The sequence below is a fragment of the Mauremys reevesii genome, linkage group 6 (genome assembly GCF_016161935.1).
Source record: "Mauremys reevesii isolate NIE-2019 linkage group 6, ASM1616193v1, whole genome shotgun sequence".
NCBI lineage: Eukaryota > Metazoa > Chordata > Testudines > Geoemydidae > Mauremys > Mauremys reevesii.
The window spans coordinates 127671853-127690559 of NC_052628.1; the positions used below are offsets into that span (position 1 = coordinate 127671853).

General features: G+C 50.7%; 1 protein-coding gene and 1 long non-coding RNA gene across 3 annotated transcripts in view; one reads left to right on the forward strand and one right to left on the reverse strand.

Moving 5' to 3' along the window:
* Nucleotides 1-373: 373 nt before the first annotated feature.
* Nucleotides 374-17957, reverse strand: LOC120407800. Its single transcript, XR_005600258.1, has 3 exons — nucleotides 17908-17957; nucleotides 13536-13770; nucleotides 374-617 (listed from the first exon to the last, which is right to left on the reverse strand). It is a non-coding gene; the product is annotated as an uncharacterized LOC120407800 (long non-coding RNA).
* RAD23B (RAD23 homolog B, nucleotide excision repair protein) overlaps nucleotides 17937-18707 on the forward strand; it is a 56530-nt gene continuing 55759 nt past the window's right edge. The window contains exon 1 of one of the 2 annotated variants that reach the window (XM_039543925.1): nucleotides 17937-18304. In XM_039543925.1, the coding sequence (XP_039399859.1) occupies nucleotides 18239-18304 (66 nt within the window). In that variant the 5' untranslated portion in view covers nucleotides 17937-18238. The remainder of the gene's footprint in view (nucleotides 18305-18707) is intronic. The other variant, XM_039543926.1, reaches the window with a different exon arrangement.

Sequence of the window (18707 nt, forward strand, 5' to 3'; positions counted from 1 at the left end):
TAGTGTGACCAAACCCCCAGGCCTTACCATATTGTTCTTCTTTATTCTACCGGCATTAAAAGCAAAATGTTGAAAAGTGTATGCTCCTAAATATGGACACCTGGGGCATAACTTTAAACACCCAGCTTTGAAAAGTTTGGTCTGTGGATGGAACAGTGCAATTTGGGCTGACAATAGTTTAAATTAATTTTAACTGCATTTTGATTAAATTAAAATCCTTCCTGATAATGACAATGATAGCTGTAATACGTTACTAATAAATCATATGATAATAAACTGTTCTAACTTTTTCATAATAGGCCAAATAAAGGGAGTTTTTCCCAAGTTAGTCCTGCAGGATTTGTCTCACAATTTTATTAATATGACAGGCATGTTTGGAATCAATGTTCCAGATTAATCACAGACAATAGCTGAGGTAAATTCCCTCTCCGAGTTCCTTGTAGTGTGGTCAGCAGTACATTCCTTGATGGTGATACTATCAAATCACACAAATATAAATTGATCACACACCCTCTGTGCTTTTGATGACCATCATGGTACTCAGTATTGCCATGGAGCTGTTCAGATGTGTGGCCTCCTCTATCGCAGCTTTGCTCATCTCCAGCTTCCGGTTGCTCCTGCCATTATTTCACAGGGACAAAGGCAAGAGAGAAGCCCAGACAAAGCATAAATATTACACAGATGGGCAATCCTGATGCACTGAAAAAAAAATGAGCCATGGAGATTCAGCTGATGATCACTATCCAAACTCAAAAATTATTTTTTGCCTTCTCCCCTCATAAATCACTTACACTTAAAAGAAAGCCTCTGATTAAACGACCAAACTACTACAGTATTACCGAAACCAAAGATTTTCTGGATTTTTGTTTATTTCACTTGGAGAATTTCTTGTCATATTGAATTCAATACACTGGCCCTCTTAAAAATAACTAATCTTTATGCATACAAAAACTTACAATCAATACTCTCTAGTGGGCATGCATAATGAGAGGCTAAGCTTCCAGAACTGTCAGTCATGATCATTACAAGCTTGGAAAATGATCTTCACTTTTAAATGTTTGGGGAATCATGTAGTGTGCAGTGTGATGTTCAGTTACAAACTCCCAGATGCCCTTTCTTGGCAAGCCTCACCTCCAGAAGTGGCAGGGACACTGATATGACTTGAGGAGAGACTTATGACCAAATTATAAAAACAAATAGAAACTAGCCTTGTGTATATTATAACTTGAGGTACAGCCCCCATGCAAGGAGAGGGGAGTAAGCTGCACCACCCCAGTAGTAGTGCCAGGAGGAAGTGTGTCTCAAACACTTCTCAAGTCACAATTGCTCCCTTTATTCCTCTTTGCATAAACTGGACTAGACAAATTCACTTAGGCCCCAATTCAGAAAAACTCTTAAGCACATGCAACTTTCAGCATGTGCTTATGTCCCATTAAATCGTGGGTGACGTAATAGGACTAAAGCTAATCAGGCGCTTAAATGCTTTGCTGACTCAGAGCCACAATGTAGTGACCACTTTGGGAATTATATAAATATATAAACCTTTTACGGGCCCAATTCCACTGTCCTTATTCAGACAAAATTCCCACTGAGTAAGCTACACAAGGTTCCAGTCATGCCCCACACTGCAATGCACAGCAAAGCAGAGACACTTTGGATAAGCCAGAGATAGCCAGACTCATGGAGAACCCGTGGCCCAAGGAGAACTGTTTGGTCGCATGGTGCTGACTAACCATAGGGCTAGCCATGATAAGCTAATATGTTCTTAGATTTTAGTGCCTGCATCTACACTAGGTGCTAACTGGTTTTTAAAAACAGGTTAAAGAAAATGTTAGTTGATATGTTTTAAAACAACACTGGTTTTCCAAGTGTAGATAAATCCGCTGTCTGCTTTTGCTTTTCATGTCATCTCCCCTTCCACCTCATCAGCCAGCTCTCCACAGGCCACCTATGGTCTCTAAATCACAAGTTTGGGAACTTCTCCCATAGAATCTGGCCATAGCTGGTCACCTGAGAAATTCCCCTTCTCCCCTCCAATGTATGTGGAAATTCTTAACTGCAGTAAAGACATGATAGTTGCCTCTTTCACCAGCTGCCCCTGTCACATACCCTGGTGTAGAGAGTGTGTCGGGGGCAGCACTGGTTTAAGTTAGAGGAGCCCCTAGGCTGCTCAGATTCATGCTCAGTTCAGGACCAGGGTTAGTGCAGATTGGTCCTACAGAATTAGGGACCTGGAACCACCTTCCCAAACCCTCCTGCATCACAGGGCATCTTGGTGCAGGAAAATATCCGCCACTATAAATTAAAAAGGTTTTGACTGGGAAATGTTTGTTACATCTTGAAGAATTCTGGTGTGTTTGACATCACTACTCACATGAAAGGTCCTGTGGAGTAAAGTCTTAGGTGAATAAAGTTAGGCCTGTATATGTGTTAGCAGAATTGGGCCCTCAGGCACTGTAGCACTCATCAGAATGTAGCTGTGGAAGGAAGGCTGGGTCTGATTCTGATCTCCTACTAGTTTGATTAACTATTGCAGATGTAAGCAGAGTCAGGATGAGCCCTACCCTGACATCTGGTGGTAAATTATGAGGAGTGGGCAAAGGAATTTCAGGAATGCACATTTGCATTGGTAAACCCACTCCACTTAGCATAACACACAGAAGCCTGGGATGGTTATTTTCAAAGCCGTGGAATCCCCAATTTCTTTGTTATTGGGGCAGGAAGGAAAAAAAGTGCTGTTACCTTAATTATGTGAATGAGAAACTATGAGACTGCTTTATGATAGAAATGACTCAACCTACATTAAATAGTACTTGCTAGACAAGGGACATGGGTTCCAAAACCCAGTGAATGGAGAGAGGGTGGGGACTGGTGTGTGTACCTGATGGTATGGGCCCCTTTTGAGGGCCTGGAACACCAATTGCACTTCCTCCTCTCTCCACTGTTAAAGAGCAGAGCTAATTTTGAATCCTTTAGGAGTCCATCTAGAGGTTGCTGACCTGAATTCACGTTGGGCCATGTGGCACTGGGGCTCTCCTACTACAAGTTGAAATCACTAAGAGCTGAAATCACTAAAAGAGCTAAGCTTACTGAGCTGAGATCACTGAGTGCTGTGTTAAGTAGTGGGAGAGCCTGAAGATCTATCACCAAGCAGCTGGCAGAGCGGAGCAGTCTGCAGCACGTTGGAGCAGCCCATGGAACAGTGAGCAGTGTGGAGCGGTTTGCGGGGACGGCTGACGTGGTTCACGGGTCTGCTGAAGGAGCGGCACAGCTGGTGGAGTGGAGCCAGTTGTGGTGAAGGCTGCAGGAGAACTCCATGGAGAAGCGGGGCAGTCGGCCCTGGCCCATGTAAGGTGTCCCTTAGCACCCTGTGTGTGTGACCCCCCCCCATTTCCACCCAGGCTGGGGGGGTAAAACTCTGCAGATAAACTTTTGAACTCTGGGGTGGCACTGACCAGAGACTGAGACTTTTGGGTTGTTGGACTTTGGGGTGATTGGACTTAAGACCCTAAGGATAATGCCAAATGTACTTGGAGGTGGGTTTTTGCTTATGGTTTGTGTATAGTCCTGTTTGTGGCGTCTCTCCAACGTGATGCCGCATTGTTTCCCTTCTTTATTAAAAGGATTTTGCTACACTCGGACTCTGTGCTTGCGAGTGGGGAAGTATTGCCTCCTAGAGGTGCTCGGGGGGTGGTAGGTAATTGTCCCAGGTCACTGGGTGGGGGCTCGAGCTGGTTTTGCATTGTGTTATTGAAATGGAACCCCTGGATACTGAACCCGGCCCTTGTTGCTGCCAACTTAGAGGGGCAGAAGGGTTATATTTTTGGGGGATCCCTGGGTCAGTACCCCTCGCAAGCACCTGTTGAGTGTTCCACTGTATTGGGAAACAATTGTCTTTATATTTTGAGGGAATTACTGTTTGTATAATGGCTAATATGTCGGGTTTGTTGGGCCCCAGTCCTGCAGCTTCTAGCTCAGGGGCGGCAGCCTCAGCCAATGATTGGGCACAAGCACTGAGGCATATATTGGAAAAGATTGTGTTGGCCTATGCTACGTCAAACTCTTGTCGTAAGTTAAGGTTATTTGCTGGGGAAGAGGAGTTTGAACCCTGGTTGGAGCATACCACTGAAATGCTGTGGGAGTGGGCCATACTTGATGTAGAAAAGCGAAGATGTCTAATAGAGAGCCTTAGTGGCCCAGCATTAGATGTACTTCGCACCCTGAAGCTCATTGACTCTAAGGTCAGTGTGAAGGACTGCCTAGAGGCCCTTGATAATACCTTTGGGAGCGTAGAGAGCCCTGAAGACAGTTACTGTAAATTCCTTGATTCCCGACAGGAAAGGGGTGAGAAAATTTCAGCCTATATACAGAGGCTGGAGAGACTACTTCAGAGAGCTGTTATGAGGGGAGCAGTGACTGCTGAGCAGATGGATCAGACCAGACTGGCTCAAGTTGTAAGAGGGACTCGGTATCAGAACCCGATCCTACTTCATCTCCGACTAAGAGAACGGCAGGATCATCCCCCAAGTTACTCCCAGCTGATAAAGGAGGTCAGGGAAGAGGAAGAAAGGCAGGCTGCCAGCGAGTGTTGGGAAGCCCAAACATTGGAACCAGCCAGCACAACGCCACTGCAAATGGCCAGTGTACTGATGGTGAGCACCACAGAGGAACTTGCCCAACAAATGCAGGGCCTGACAGAACGGATAGCTGAGCTGCAAAGCACCATTGGCCGAGCTCAGATTTCCAGAAATAAGGAGCCTCAGATTGTGGTGATGGAGAAGTCAGTATCTAGAGCCACTATCGCACCCTGTCGAAGAGGGAAAGGACAATTCTTTTGCTACCGGTGTGGTCAGGATGGGCACAGTGCTGCTAACTGCCATAAGGAAGAGAACCCCTCCTTAGTGTATGAAAAGCTGAGGATCAGTTGGGAGAGACCCAGTAGCTGTCAGAAGGTCTGGGAACGGAGACCACCTAGGCCTACAGGATTTGAAGATTCCCCCAGAAGAGACCGTCCAGCTGGGATCCCTGCAGGACTGATAGGGCCTCGAGCAGAGGTCATGGTGAGGATTGAAGGGGTGGAGTGTAAAGCCGTGCTTGACACTGGATCTCAAGTGACTATTATATTTCAGTCATTCTACCAACAGATGCTTAGGCACCTGCCTATACAGCCACTGACTGGCATTGGTCTGTGTGGCCTCAGCATGGATGAATACCCCTACCAAGGGTATGTCATAGTGCACCTGGAATTCCCAGAGGAGGTTGCTGGGGTAAGGGAAGAGGTAGACACAGCTGCCTTAATATGCCCTGACCCTAAAGGGACCTCTAATGTGTCTGTGCTGATAGGGACCAACTCCAGTCTCTTCAAGGTGCTCGCGGATTACTGCAGACAACGGGCTGGGGACCAGTACCTGAGTACCCTGATGATCCATACGCTTTGTGCTGAAGCCTCTAGGAAGATTGAGAGCGCTAAAAAAGAGACAGCTGAGCTACCGATTGGGGCACTGAAGTACATGGGCACAACCCCCTTAGTAGTGCCTGCAAGGACGGAGCAAGAGGTGCTTGTCATGAGTACCAGGCTGAAAGGCAGTAAAGGGGCATTAGCAATGATAGAGCAGCCAGTTGAAGGAGAGCTCCCGGAAGGAGTGCTGGTCCCCAGTGGAGTCATAACCCTACCTGCTGAAGCCCAGGAAAAGGTGACTATACTGATTGCTAATGAAACAAGTCGAGATGTTGTTGTGAAGCAAGGACAAAAGATAGCAGACCTCTTCGAGCCTGAATCAATTGTGAAACCCCAGTGCGAGACTCAAGTTCCGACAATAGACCCAGCAAAGTTTGACTTTGGAGATTCACCATTGTCCGAGGAGTGGAAAGATCGCCTGAGGAGGAAACTTTGTGAAAGACCCAAGGTGTTCTCACTGCATGAGTGGGATGTGGGATGGGCAAAAGGAGTAGAGCACAACATCAGACTACATGACTCCCGACCTTTCAGAGAGAGATCTAGGAGGATTGCTCTCTCCGAGATGGAAGATGTGTGACAACATCTTCAGGAGCTGGCTGTGAATGGCATCATTACAGAGTCCTGCAGCCCATATGCCTCACCCATTGTGGTGGTCCGTAAAAAGAATGGGAAAATCTGGATGTGTATTGACTACCGCACCCTAAACCGCCGTACTGTGGTTGACCAGTACACAATGCCTCGAGTCCAAGATGCCTTAGACTGTTTGCTGGGAAGCCAGTGGTTCTCTGTGTTGGATCTTCGGAGTGGATACTACCAGATCCCCCTGGGTGAAGAAGATAAGGAGAAGACAGCCTTCATCTGCCCATTAGGGTTTTATCAGTTCGAACGCATGCCCCAAGGGATTTCTGTAGCACCTGCCACATTTCAACGTCTTATGGAGAAAGTTGTGGGAGACATGAATTTACTGCAAGTATTAGTTTATTTGGATGACTTGATTGTGTTTGGAAGAACTTTGGAAGAGCATGAAGAAAGACTTCTTAAAGTGCTTGATAGGTTGGAGGATTATGGTTTGAAGCTTTCAATTGACAAATGCCAGTTCTGCAGGACCTCGGTGAAGTATGTGGGCCACATCGTGTCCCAAGAGGGTGTGAGTACTGATCCTGATAAAATAGAAGCACTCACTACATGGCCACGTCCAAGCAACTACAGAGAACTCAAGACTTTCCTTGGGTTTAGTGGCTACTACCGTAGATTTGTGAAAAACTATGCTACAGTTGTAAAACCCCTCAATGATCTTACCAGGGGATATCAGTCCAGCAAGAACAAATCTAAGACCAAGAATAAAGGGCCTTCTGTGCAGAGACACTATGGCCCCTTCGAACCCTTTGGGCCACGGTGGAATGAGAGATGTGAAAGGGCTTTTCGAGAAATCATTACTTGCCTAACTCATTCCCCTGTCCTAGTCTTTGCTGACCCAAGCAAGCCATTTATCCTGCATACTGATGCCAGTTTGGAGGGTCTGGGAGCAGTACTGTACCAGGAGGTGGAAGGCAAGCGTAAACCTGTAGCCTTTGCCAGCCGAGGACTGTCTGATAGTGAAGCCCGCTATCCCACCCACAAGCTGGAGTTCTTGGCCTTGAAATGGGCCATCACTGAGAAATTTCGAGACTACTTGTATGGTGCTCAGTTCCAGGTGTGGACAGACAACAACCCATTGACTTATGTGTTAACAAGTGCTAAACTGGATGCTACAGGGCAAAGATGGGTGGCTGCTTTGGCTAGCTATGACTTCAGCATTCAATACCGATCAGGGAGAAGCAATGTAGATGCAGATGCATTGTCCAGGCGTCCACAAGCACCAGGAGTTGCTGTGATACCCACAGATGGAGTGAGAGCTATTTGCAGCGTGAGTCGCAGAGAGCCGGAGACCCATGAGAGCCTTCATGGATGCGTTGCTGAAGCTTTGGGCCTGCCCCCTGAATGCGTGCCTTCTGCTTCGGTGAACTATATTGCTTTGGACCAATCTCCCTTGCCCGTGCTCAATGCGGCTGACTGGCAGGAAGCCCAGCTGCAAGATATTGACATTCGTGATACACTACTTGCCAAAAGGGAGGGGCGAGGCTCAGCTGCGGTTGTCCCACCTACCCCAGAGGGCAAACTACTATTGAGAGAATGGACCAAGCTAAAACTGATTCAGAGAGTGCTACACCGCGTGACCACAGACCCTCTACAAAAGCAACGGAACCAACTAGTGCTGCCGAAAGAGTACAGAGCCCTGGCCATGAGGGCCCTGCATGATGACTTTGGACATTTAGGGATGGAGAGGACCCTGGAACTTACCCGCAGTAGGTTCTATTGGCCCCGGATGGCTGAAGATGTTCGCAGAAAATGTGAGACCTGCGCTCGATGTGTTCAAAGGAAAACTATGCCCACGAGGGCTGCATATCTGAAGAACATCACCAGCAACAAACCTCTGGAGCTGGTATGCATTGATTTCTTGTCTTTAGAAGTGGACAAGAGGAATATTGGGAACATTCTAGTAGTGACCGACCATTATATGCGATATGCGCAGGCATACCCCACACGTGATCAGAGGGCCACCACTGTCGCTCGAGTACTATGGGAAAAATATTTCTCAGTTTATGGATTCCCAGCCCAGATACACTCGGATCAGGGACGAGACTTTGAGAGTCACCTTCTGAAGGAGGTGCTGAGGATAGCAGGAATTAAAAAGTCGAGGACAACGCCTTATCACCCGCAGGGTGACCCTCAGCCAGAGAGGTTCAACCGAACCCTGTTAGATATGTTAGGGACTTTGCGGCCAGAGCAGAAGGCAACCTGGAGCCAACATGTTGCATTTCTGGTGCACGCCTACAACGCCACCAAGAACGATGCTACGGGAGTCACCCCGTATCTCTTGATGTTTGGGCGAGAACCAAGATTACCCATAGACCTGTGCTTTGGTGTATCAGAGGATGGCGATAGCTATGAAACCCATCAGCAATATGTATCCTGACTACGAGAAAAGCTGCGGGATGCTTATCACTTAGCTACATCTGCAGCTCGGAAGAATGCAGATCATAACAAACATCGATATGATGCTAGGGTACGTCTGCAAGAGCTCCAGCCAGGGGACAGAGTCCTGCTGCGAAATTTGGGTATTGCTGGCAAACACAAGATAGCTGACAGATGGAAAGCAATACCTTACTTGGTGATGGAAAAGCTAGGAGACCTGCCGGTCTACAAGATCAAACCTGAAGAGGGTCCAGGGCAGACAAAGACCGTGCATAGAAACCTTTTGCTCCCGGTGGGGGAATTGATAGGCAGCCCTTATGAGATGGGCCACAACAGGGCAACTGGGCAGAACGAAGGTGCTGTACCAAAGCCACCTTCCAACGTGGACAGCCAGCCCCCTGCAGCTAACCTACCCCTACTCAGCACATCTGAGAGTGAGTCTGAGGAGGAAGACACAACCATGGTGTATCCTAGGATGAAGACGAGATTGCAGTCTTGATCAGCTGAATCAAAAGAGAGTACCTCCTCTTCCGCCCTAAACCCTATGGCAGAAGTATTTAGGCCCATTCCTGACACTCCTGAGCCACTGGTGGAATCCCCGTGTAATGACTTACACAGATTACTGGACAGTGGCGACATACAGATGGAAGATGTCCCAAGCACCTTCGACCCTCCACTGTTAGAACTGGAAATGCAGGGGCCTATGCCAGTACCTGAGGGGAACTCACAGGAAACCTTCCCACCCATCACTCAAGAGGATGTCCCCCCTACCACAGCAACAGAGATTCTCAATAGGCGAGACAGGGTAATAAGATCAGTGAAGCGGTTAACTTACGATGCACCTGGGGTGACTAGTGAAGAGCCAATACATTTAGCACACAGGTTTGTGAAAGCTAAAGTGGGCTATCTGAGGCCCTTTGGAGGGGACCAGTAAGTTGGTATAGTAGGGAATGTGATTTGTCGGGACGACAAATTCTCGGCTGGGGGGAGGATGTAAGCAGAGTAAGGATGAGCCCTACCCTGACATCTGGTGGTAAATTATGAGGAGTGGGCAAAGGAATTTCAGGAATGCACATTTGCATTGGTAAACCCATTCCACTTAGCATAACACACAGAAGCCTGGGATGGTTATTTTCACAGCTGTGGGATCCCCAATTTCTTTGTTATTGGGGCAGGAAGGAAAAAAAGTGCTGTTACCTTAATTATGTGAATGAGAAACTATGAGACTGCTTTATGATAGAAATGACTCAACCTACATTAAATAGTACTTGCTAGACAAGGGACATGGGTTCCAAAACCCAGTGAATGGAGAGAGGGTGGGGGCTGGTGTGTGTACCTGATGGTATGGGCCCCTTTTGAGGGCCTGGAACACCAATTGCACTTCCTCCTCTCTCCACTGTTAAAGAGCAGAGCTAATTTTGAATCCTTTAGGAGTCCATCTAGAGGTTGCTGACCTGAATTCACGTTGGGCCATGTGGCACTGGGGCTCTCCTACTACAAGTTGAAATCACTAAGAGCTGAAATAACTAAAAGAGCTAAACTTACTGAGCTGAGATCACTGAGTGCTGTGTTAAGTAGTGGGAGAGCCTGAAGATCTATCACCAAGCAGCTGGCAGAGCGGAGCAGTCTGCAGCACGTTGGAGCAGCCCATGGAACAGCGAGCAGTGTGGAGCGGTTTGCGGGGACGGCTGACGTGGTTCACGGGTCTGCTGAAGGAGCGGCACAGCTGGTGGAGTGGAGCCAGTCGTGGTGAAGGCTGCAGGAGAACTCCACGGAGAAGCGGGGCAGTCGGCCCTGGCCCACGTAAGGTGTCCCTTAGCACCCTGTGTGCGTGACCCCCCCCCCCATTTCCACCCAGGCTGGGGGGGTAAAACTCTGCAGATAAACTTTTGAACTCTGGTGTGGCGCTGACCAGAGACTGAGACTTTTGGGTTGTTGGACTTTGGGGTGATTGGACTTAAGACCCTAAGGACAATGCCAAATGTACTTGGAGGTGGGTTTTTGCTTATGGTTTGTGTATAGTCCTGTTTGTGGTGTCTCTCCAACGTGATGCCGCATTGTTTCCCTCCTTTATTAAAAGGATTTTGCTACACTCAGACTTCGTGCTTGCGAGTGGGGAAGTATTGCCTCCTAGAGGCTCCCGGGAGGGTGGTAGGTAATTGTCCCAGGTCACTGGGTGGGGGCTCGAGCCGGTTTTGCATTGCGTTATTGAAACGGAACCCCTGGATACTGAACCCGGCCCTTGTTGCTGCCAACTTAGAGGGGCAGAAGGGTTACACAAATGTATTAACTACAGTAGAATAACTCTTGATTTGCACTTGCATGACGTAGATCAGAATCAGGTCTGACAGTCTGTTGTAATTTGGGGTTGGAGATTTGACTGTGAATTTCCTCACTTTTGGGTGTGACCATGCAAATACTTACACCCAAGGAACTTTAGTTGTGTAAATAGCACCATTGCCCTCAGTGGGATTATTCAAAGCTGATAGATTTTTCATGATCAGGAGGAAATTTTATTTTTAAATGGCAGTTTTAATGTACATTAAAGATCAGGCCTGTCAACCTTGACAACGTTCCTTCAATAAAAAGGAAAGAATACTTTTATTGTTGAAAGATGAATAAAGCTGTGAATATTTAAAATTAGGCTAAGTACTGACAAATATAAACCATTTACACAGAAGTGATTTGTCTTTCAAACTGGAAGTAAGTTACAAAGTCACCTATTCTGGAGCTGTGTTTGCAGTGGGTTTCACTGATTTTGCTGTAACACATTCCAGAAAGGTCCATTGCAATATTGTACTTGTGGATGTAACAGCAACATAGAAACCAGAACTTATAAGCAAGTATGGCATAGATCATTTAATATTGACTCAGTGGAAAATGTCACCCCAATGGGAGGGGGGCAACCACTGGGCCAAAACACATGGTACTAATTTGGTACAACTGATGCCCATTTAATATCAATTGTCAATTGAAAATCACTGTTGTCCAAATGTATTTAGGATCTTGCAGCTAGCCCCATGTGAGTGTATCAGAGTGCCCAGGGAAACCCTCCATGGTCACAGAGGTCCACACATACAGATCTAATTTCAGGTTTGGGTCCTTACTACTATTCACTATTCCCTGAGGCCCAAGAAATTTTTCATCTTTTCAGTTAACAGCACTGTATGTTTTTTGTTTCAGCTTGTTTTCCTTCAGCTCTGTAATTAATAATTTCACTTTGTAATAGTAAGGCAATGAAAACAAACACCTCTGTTTGGGTGATTTGATTTTAAGCTAAGAAATGTCAGATCAGCTACTGAAGAGTCTTGGATAATGGGGAAAAGACATGGGCGAACTGATAGTGACATTAAGTTGGACTGACTGCATCACTGTGATCAAATATTTAGAAAAGAAAGCTCATGTCTTCTGAACAATAGATAACAATCACTGTGGCCATATAGGTTTGCAATCTAGACCTTAACTTAACTGAAAGTAGTGAAATCTTAGGTTTAACTTTACTGTCAGTGAAGCAAACAGGAATTTTGCCATTGACTTTGAATGGAAGCAGTGTTGTGCCCTTACATAGTAAAAAAAAAAAAATGTTACCAAAATGTATAGTTGTGAGCCTTGTTATGATCACAAAGCAATAATTATGATCACAAAGCAATAATTGTTCCAAATGTTGTAGAATGAAAAGAGAAGAAAATAAACAATCAGATTCCATCCCAGAAAATACTCTCTGCTGTTAAGTTCTCCTCACACCTTCTATGGGCCATATTAATTATCACTTCAAAAAGTTTTTTTTCCTCCTGCTGACGATAGCTCATCTCAATTGATTAGACTCTGCCTGTTGGTATGCGTACTTCCACCTTTTCATGTTCTCTGTATGTATAAATATCCTCTGTCTGTGTGTTCCATTCTATGCATCCGAAGAAGTGAGCTGCAGCTCACGAAAGCTCATGCTAAAATAAATTTGTTAGTCTTTAAGGTGCCACAAGTACTCCTGTTCTCTCTGCTGTTGAACGACCAAATACAGTGGAAGCACCACAAAGCTACTATCTGTAGGAACAGAGCTGCAGAAAGAGCATGCAGGGTGTGGTGTGGTGGGGATACCACATCTCCAACAGCCAACATCTGCAGTGACCTGCTTTATGGAAATGAAGAGGTTATGTATTGACCATAGGATTGCCTATACTGCGTTTCTGGCCTGCTCAGATCCACTGGTTCCAAACTCTGCAATGGAGAAGCAGATGGTAGAGTTGCCCCAGGGGCCTTGCCCTATACACTAGGGGAAGATTATGCTTTTTTCCATCCCCTATTGATTCCTCACTTAAAGCCCAAGTAACAGGCTTTGAGAATTTCATCCTAAGAAATGAAATGTCTTTGGATTCAATGGAGACAAGGTGGGTGAGGCGATATCTTTTATTGGACCAACTTCTGTTGGGGAGAGAGACAAACTTTGGGGCTTACACAAAGCTTCTTCAGGTCTAGGAAATTAGCTTTGGACTTGATTCTCATTTACGCTGATGCCATTTTACACCACTCTGCCAAGTTAAAAGGGCCTTAAAGTGGGTATTGGTTTTATTTAAGCCATCTTTAAAGCCCCTGTACGCTGGCACAGAGGTGCAAAACAGCCTCAGCATAAATGAAGATCAGATCCTATATTTGGGAGGAGAAGTTTGCAATGTATAAATTGTAACCATACACAAATGATAAAAGGGATTGTTTATGTTTAACTGATTCTATTTGATTTCAGTGGTGAAGGGTAGTGCAACTGAGGGAAATTGAACTATTCACTACAAAACATCTACATTTGTACTGACCTATTAACTACAAACCAGCTATATTTACATGTAGAAAGCAGCATTTAAGGAGGTTTGATTGCTTTAAATTCAAACACTGCTAAATGAAACGCTGAAGTACAATTAAAGGTTTTAGCTGCAAGACAAAAAATTAGATACAGTAGCACGCAGTAGTAGTAAAAGAGGGCAAATGATGTTTTAACTTGTAAACAAACAACCAGTACAAGAACAACAAGTGATATTAGATGTGCTTGAACATCACTCTCTTTTTGAATTACCTTGAATACAATGCAACCAAGTTATTCTCTGCTGTCAAGAATGCCGGATTCCTATTAGCAACAGTCAGAAGTTTCTTTGGCTGTCTGGTAAAAGTGAGTGCCAGAGCCCAAGGTGCAGTGGATGCAGACAGCAATGCCACACACACATTCATTCTCACTATGAGGCTCCTCCTAAGTCTCCCCTGGACTGCAGAGAAATCCACCAATTTCTGATCCTCAGTGCTGCTTGGGAAACCTTGCAAAATTATCAGAGACATTCATCAGTTTAAGCACAAAATCTAATCCTCCAATTTACCATGCTAATGATGATAATGATCCAAATATTTTACTTGTTCATTACAAAGTTCTACTCACCCTGCATAAAGAGGGTGAATAGAACTTTGCAAGGTGTCCTGGGATAAGAAGGATGGGGGATTTTATTATTATTTATAGCATAGTAATTGGAACATTCATATATGTTGACATCTAAATTACACTAACATTGATATTTAATGAGGATTTTATATGTGTCTGTGCGTGAGAGAGACAAGGTGGGTGAGGTAATAGATTTTATTGGAACAACTTCTGGTGGTGAGACAAGCTTTCAAGCTACTCAGAGCTCTTCATCAGGTCTGAGAAAGGTACTTTGGGCTCGTCTTCACCTACAGCGGGGTAGCTGTACCGGTGCAGCTGTGCCACTGCATCGTTAGTTAATCCACCTCCCCAAGAAGCAGTAGCTATGTTGATGGGAGAAGCTCTCCCATCAACATAGCATTGTTTACATGGGGAGCGGGGGGGATTAGGCTGGTATAAGTAGGTCACTTAGGTGTGTGGATTTGTCACACCCACAACATAGGTCTGTAGTGCAAACCTGGCCTTAGGGCTTGTCTACACTACACAGCTGTGTCGCTAAAGCCATGCTACTAAAAGTCGTGCAGTGTAGCCAATGTTTGTCCGCTCACCTGCTGACAAAAAACTTCCACCCCCAAAGAGCAAGCAGTGTTTGCGTTGTTGGCAAGAGGCTTGTTGCTGCAAAACTTTTGTCTCTGGGGGTGGGGGAGCTAACACCTCTGAAAGACAAGTTTTGTGATTCAATTGCCAGTGTAGACATAGACTTAGGGTATGTCTACATGATCAATTTATTGGGGATTGATTTATCGTGTCTAGTGTAGACGCAATAAAATCGATCCCCGATTGCTCTGCCGTTGACTCCGGAACTTCGCCGCAGCACAGGGGAGCGGCAGCGGTTGACTCGCCACCATCCTCACGGCCAAGTAAATCGACCTAAGATACGCCGACTTCAGCTACGCTATTCGTGTAGTTGAAATTGCGTTTCTTAGGTCGACTCCCCCCCAGTGTAGACCTAGCCTTAGAGTGTCAAAGCTAAATAGGAGATCCAACAGATAGAACATGCACTAAGGGACCATTGAAGGTGAAGTGGCCCATTAACATTGAACACTGAAGGTGAAGTGGCCCATTAAAGAAAAGGGTGGGGGTTAATGGGTTACAGAGAGCAGGACAGACACCTTTAAGCTCCAGTGAAGTATACTCAGACAGAGAATTTTTTTTAATGAGGGCATCATAAAAAGAGCATGGTAACACTTTTGCTAAAATACGGGGGACAGATGCCCTCCATGTGTAATGCTCATCACAAACCCCCATGTGCTCACGCTCCTGTGTATTATATTGTATAACACTCTACAGTAGTAGCAGCCAGGCAGAGGACCCTGGATCCCAGCTCCTCCTCCAGTCTCAACTGCTCTTCATTCACACCCCGGACCTGCCGCTTCCCTCCTCAATCCTACATCCTTCCAGCAGCCCCTTCACCCAACCCCCACAGTCCCACCCCTAACCCTGCCCCCCAGCATCCCCTTCCCCCAGCCCCCCACAGTCCCACCCCTAACCCTGCCCCCAGCAGCCCCTTCCCCAACCCCCACAGTCCCACCCCTAACCCTGCCCCCAGCAGCCCCTTCCCCAACCCCCACAGTCCCACCCCTAACCCTGCCCCCCAGCAGCCCCTTCCCCAACCCCCCACAGTCCCACCCCTAACCCAGCCCCCCAGCAGCCCCTTCCCCCAGCCCCCACAGTCCCACCCCTAACCCTGCCCCCAGCAGCCCCTTCCCCAACACCCACAGTCCCACCCCTAACCCTGCCCCCAGCAGCCCCTTCCCCAACCCCACAGTCCCACCCCTAACCCTGCCCCCAGCAGCCCCTTCCCCAACACCCACAGTCCCACCCCTAACCCTGCCCCCAGCAGCCCCTTCCCAGCCCCCACAGTCCCACCCCTAACCCTGCCCCCCAGCAGCCCCTTCCCCAACCCCCACAGTCCCACCCCTAACCCAGCCCCCAGCAGCCCCTTCCCCAACCCCCACAGTCCCACCCCTAACCCTGCCCCAGCAGCCCCTTCCCAGCCCCCCAACAGTCCCACCCCTAACCCTGCTCCCAGCAGCCCCTTCCCCCAACCCCCACAGTCCCACCCCTAACCCTGCCCCCAGCAGCCCCTTCCCCAGCCCCCACAGTCCCACCCCTAACCCAGCCCCCAGCAGCCCCTTCCCCAACCCCCACAGTCCCACCCCTAACCCTGCCCCCAGCAGCCCCTCCCCCAGCCCCCAACAGTCCCACCCCTAACCCTGCTCCCCAGCAGCCCCTTCCCCAACCCCCACAGTCCCACCCCTAACCCTGCCCCCAGCAGCCCCTGCCCCCAGCCCTCCACAGTCCCACCCCTAACCCAGCCCCAGCAGCCCCTTCCCCAACCCCACAGTCCCACCCCTAACCCTGCCCCCAGCAGCCCCTTCCCCAACCCCCACAGTCCCACCCCTAACCCTGCCCCAGCAGCCCCTTCCCCAACCCCAGCCCCCACAGTCCCACCCCTAACCCTGCCCCCAGCAGCCCCTTCCCCAACCCCACAGTCCCACCCCTAACCCAGCCCCCCAGCAGCCCCTTCCCCAGCCCCCACAGTCCCACCCCTAACCCAGCCCCAGCAGCCCCTTCCCCAGCCCCCCAGCAGCCCCTTCCCCAACACCCCACAGTCCCACCCCTAACCCTGCCCCCCAGCAGCCCCTTCCCCAGCCCCCACAGTCCCCTAACCCTGCCCCCAGCAGCCCCTTCCCCAACCCCCACAGTCCCACCCCTAACCCAGCCCCCAGCAGCCCCTTCCCCAACCCCCACAGTCCCACCCCTAACCCTGCCCCCAGCAGCCCCTTCCCCAGCCCCAACAGTCCCACCCCTAACCCTGCTCCCAGCAGCCCCTTCCCCAACCCCACAGTCCCACCCCTAACCCTGCCCCCAGCAGCCCCTTCCCCAGCCCTCCACAGTCCCACCCCTAACCCTGCCCCCAGCAGCCCCTTCCCCAACCCCCACAGTCCCACCCCTAACCCTGCCCCCAGCAGCCCCTTCCCCAACCCCAGCCCCACAGTCCCACCCCTAACCCTGCCCCCAGCAGCCCCTTCCCCAACCCCCACAGTCCCACCCCTAACCCAGCCCCCAGCAGCCCTTCCCCAACACCCCACAGTCCCACCCCTAACCCTGCCCCAGCAGCCCCTTCCCCAGCCCCCACAGTCCCCTAACCCTGCCCCCAGCAGCCCCTTCCCCAACCCCACAGTCCCACCCCTAACCCAGCCCCCAGCAGCCCCTTCCCCAACCCCACAGTCCCACCCCTAACCCAGCCCCCAGCAGCCCCTTCCCCAACCCCCACAGTCCCACCCCTAACCCAGCCCCCAGCAGCCCCTTCCCCAACCCCACAGTCCCACCCCTAACCCTGCCCCCAGCAGCCCCTTCCCCAACCCCCACAGTCCCACCCCTAACCCTGCCCCCAGCAGCCCCTTCCCCAACCCCAGCCCCCACAGTCCCACCCCTAACCCTGCCCCCAGCAGCCCCTTCCCCAACCCCACAGTCCCACCCCTAACCCTGCCCCCAGCAGCCCTTCCCCAACCCCCACAGTCCCACCCCTAACCCAGCCCCCAGCAGCCCCTTCCCCCAGCCCCCCAGCAGCCCCTTCCCCAACACCCCACAGTCCCACCCCTAACCCTGCCCCCAGCAGCCCCTTCCCCCAGCCCCCACAGTCCCCTAACCCTGCCCCCAGCAGCCCCTTCCCCAGCCCTCCACAGTCCCACCCCTAACCCAGCCCCCAGCAGCCCCTTCCCCAACCCCACAGTCCCACCCCTAACCCTGCCCCCAGCAGCCCCTTCCCCCAACCCCCACAGTCCCACCCCTAACCCAGCCCCCAGCAGCCCCTTCCCCAACCCCCACAGTCCCACCCCTAACCCTGCCCCCAGCAGCCCCTTCCCCAGCCCCCACAGTCCCACCCCTAACCCTGCCCCCAGCAGCCCTCCCCCGGGAGACCCTGCCCTCCCCACGCAATTTAACCCCGCCCCTCTGTCAATCCCCTTCCTACCCAGCAGCTTCTCCCCACCAACCGAAACGCTCCCCGCACATGCGCAGAGGCCACCCCCGCCTTTCCCCTCCCGCGCCTGCGCACGGAGCGTCCCTGCCCTCTCCCCTCCCCCTATCTTGTGCAGGGGGCTGCGGACGCGAGTCATGATGGCGGCGGCCAGGCTGTGAGCCGCGAGAGCCTTTCCCCCGCGCGCCCGTCCGCCCCCGCCCGACTCCCCCCCCACGCGCGCCGAGCGGAGTGAGCGGCCCCGGGGGCCGAGGCGGCAGGAGCGGGTCCGGGAGGCGCAGGCCGCGAGCGCGGGGCGGCCGAGCTCCGGGGCGGCGCCCTCGCCATGCAGATCACCCTGAAAACCCTGCAGCAGCAGACCTTCAAGATCGACATCGACCCCGAGGAGACGGTGCGCGGCGGGCCGGGGGGGAGGCGGCGGCGCTCCCGGTGTCCGGGCGCCAGGCCCCGCATGGCGGGGGGGGGAGGGAGAGTAGGCCCTTACGGCGGGGGCAGGGGAGCAGGCCTCACGGCGGGGGGGAGGGAGAGAGGGGGCAGGAGAGCAGGCCCCTCACGGCGGGGGAGGGGCAGGGGAGCAGGCCCCTCACGGCGGGGGAGGGAGAGAGGGGAGCAGGCCCTCACGGCGGGGAGGGGCAGGGGAGCAGGCCCTCACGGCGGGGAGGGGCAGGGGAGTAGGCCTCACGGCGGGGGGGAGGGGCAGGGGAGCAGGCCCTCACGGCGGGGGAGGGGCAGGGGCGTAGGCCCTCACGGCGGGGAGGGGCAGGGGCGCAGGCCCTCACGGCGGGGAGGAGAGA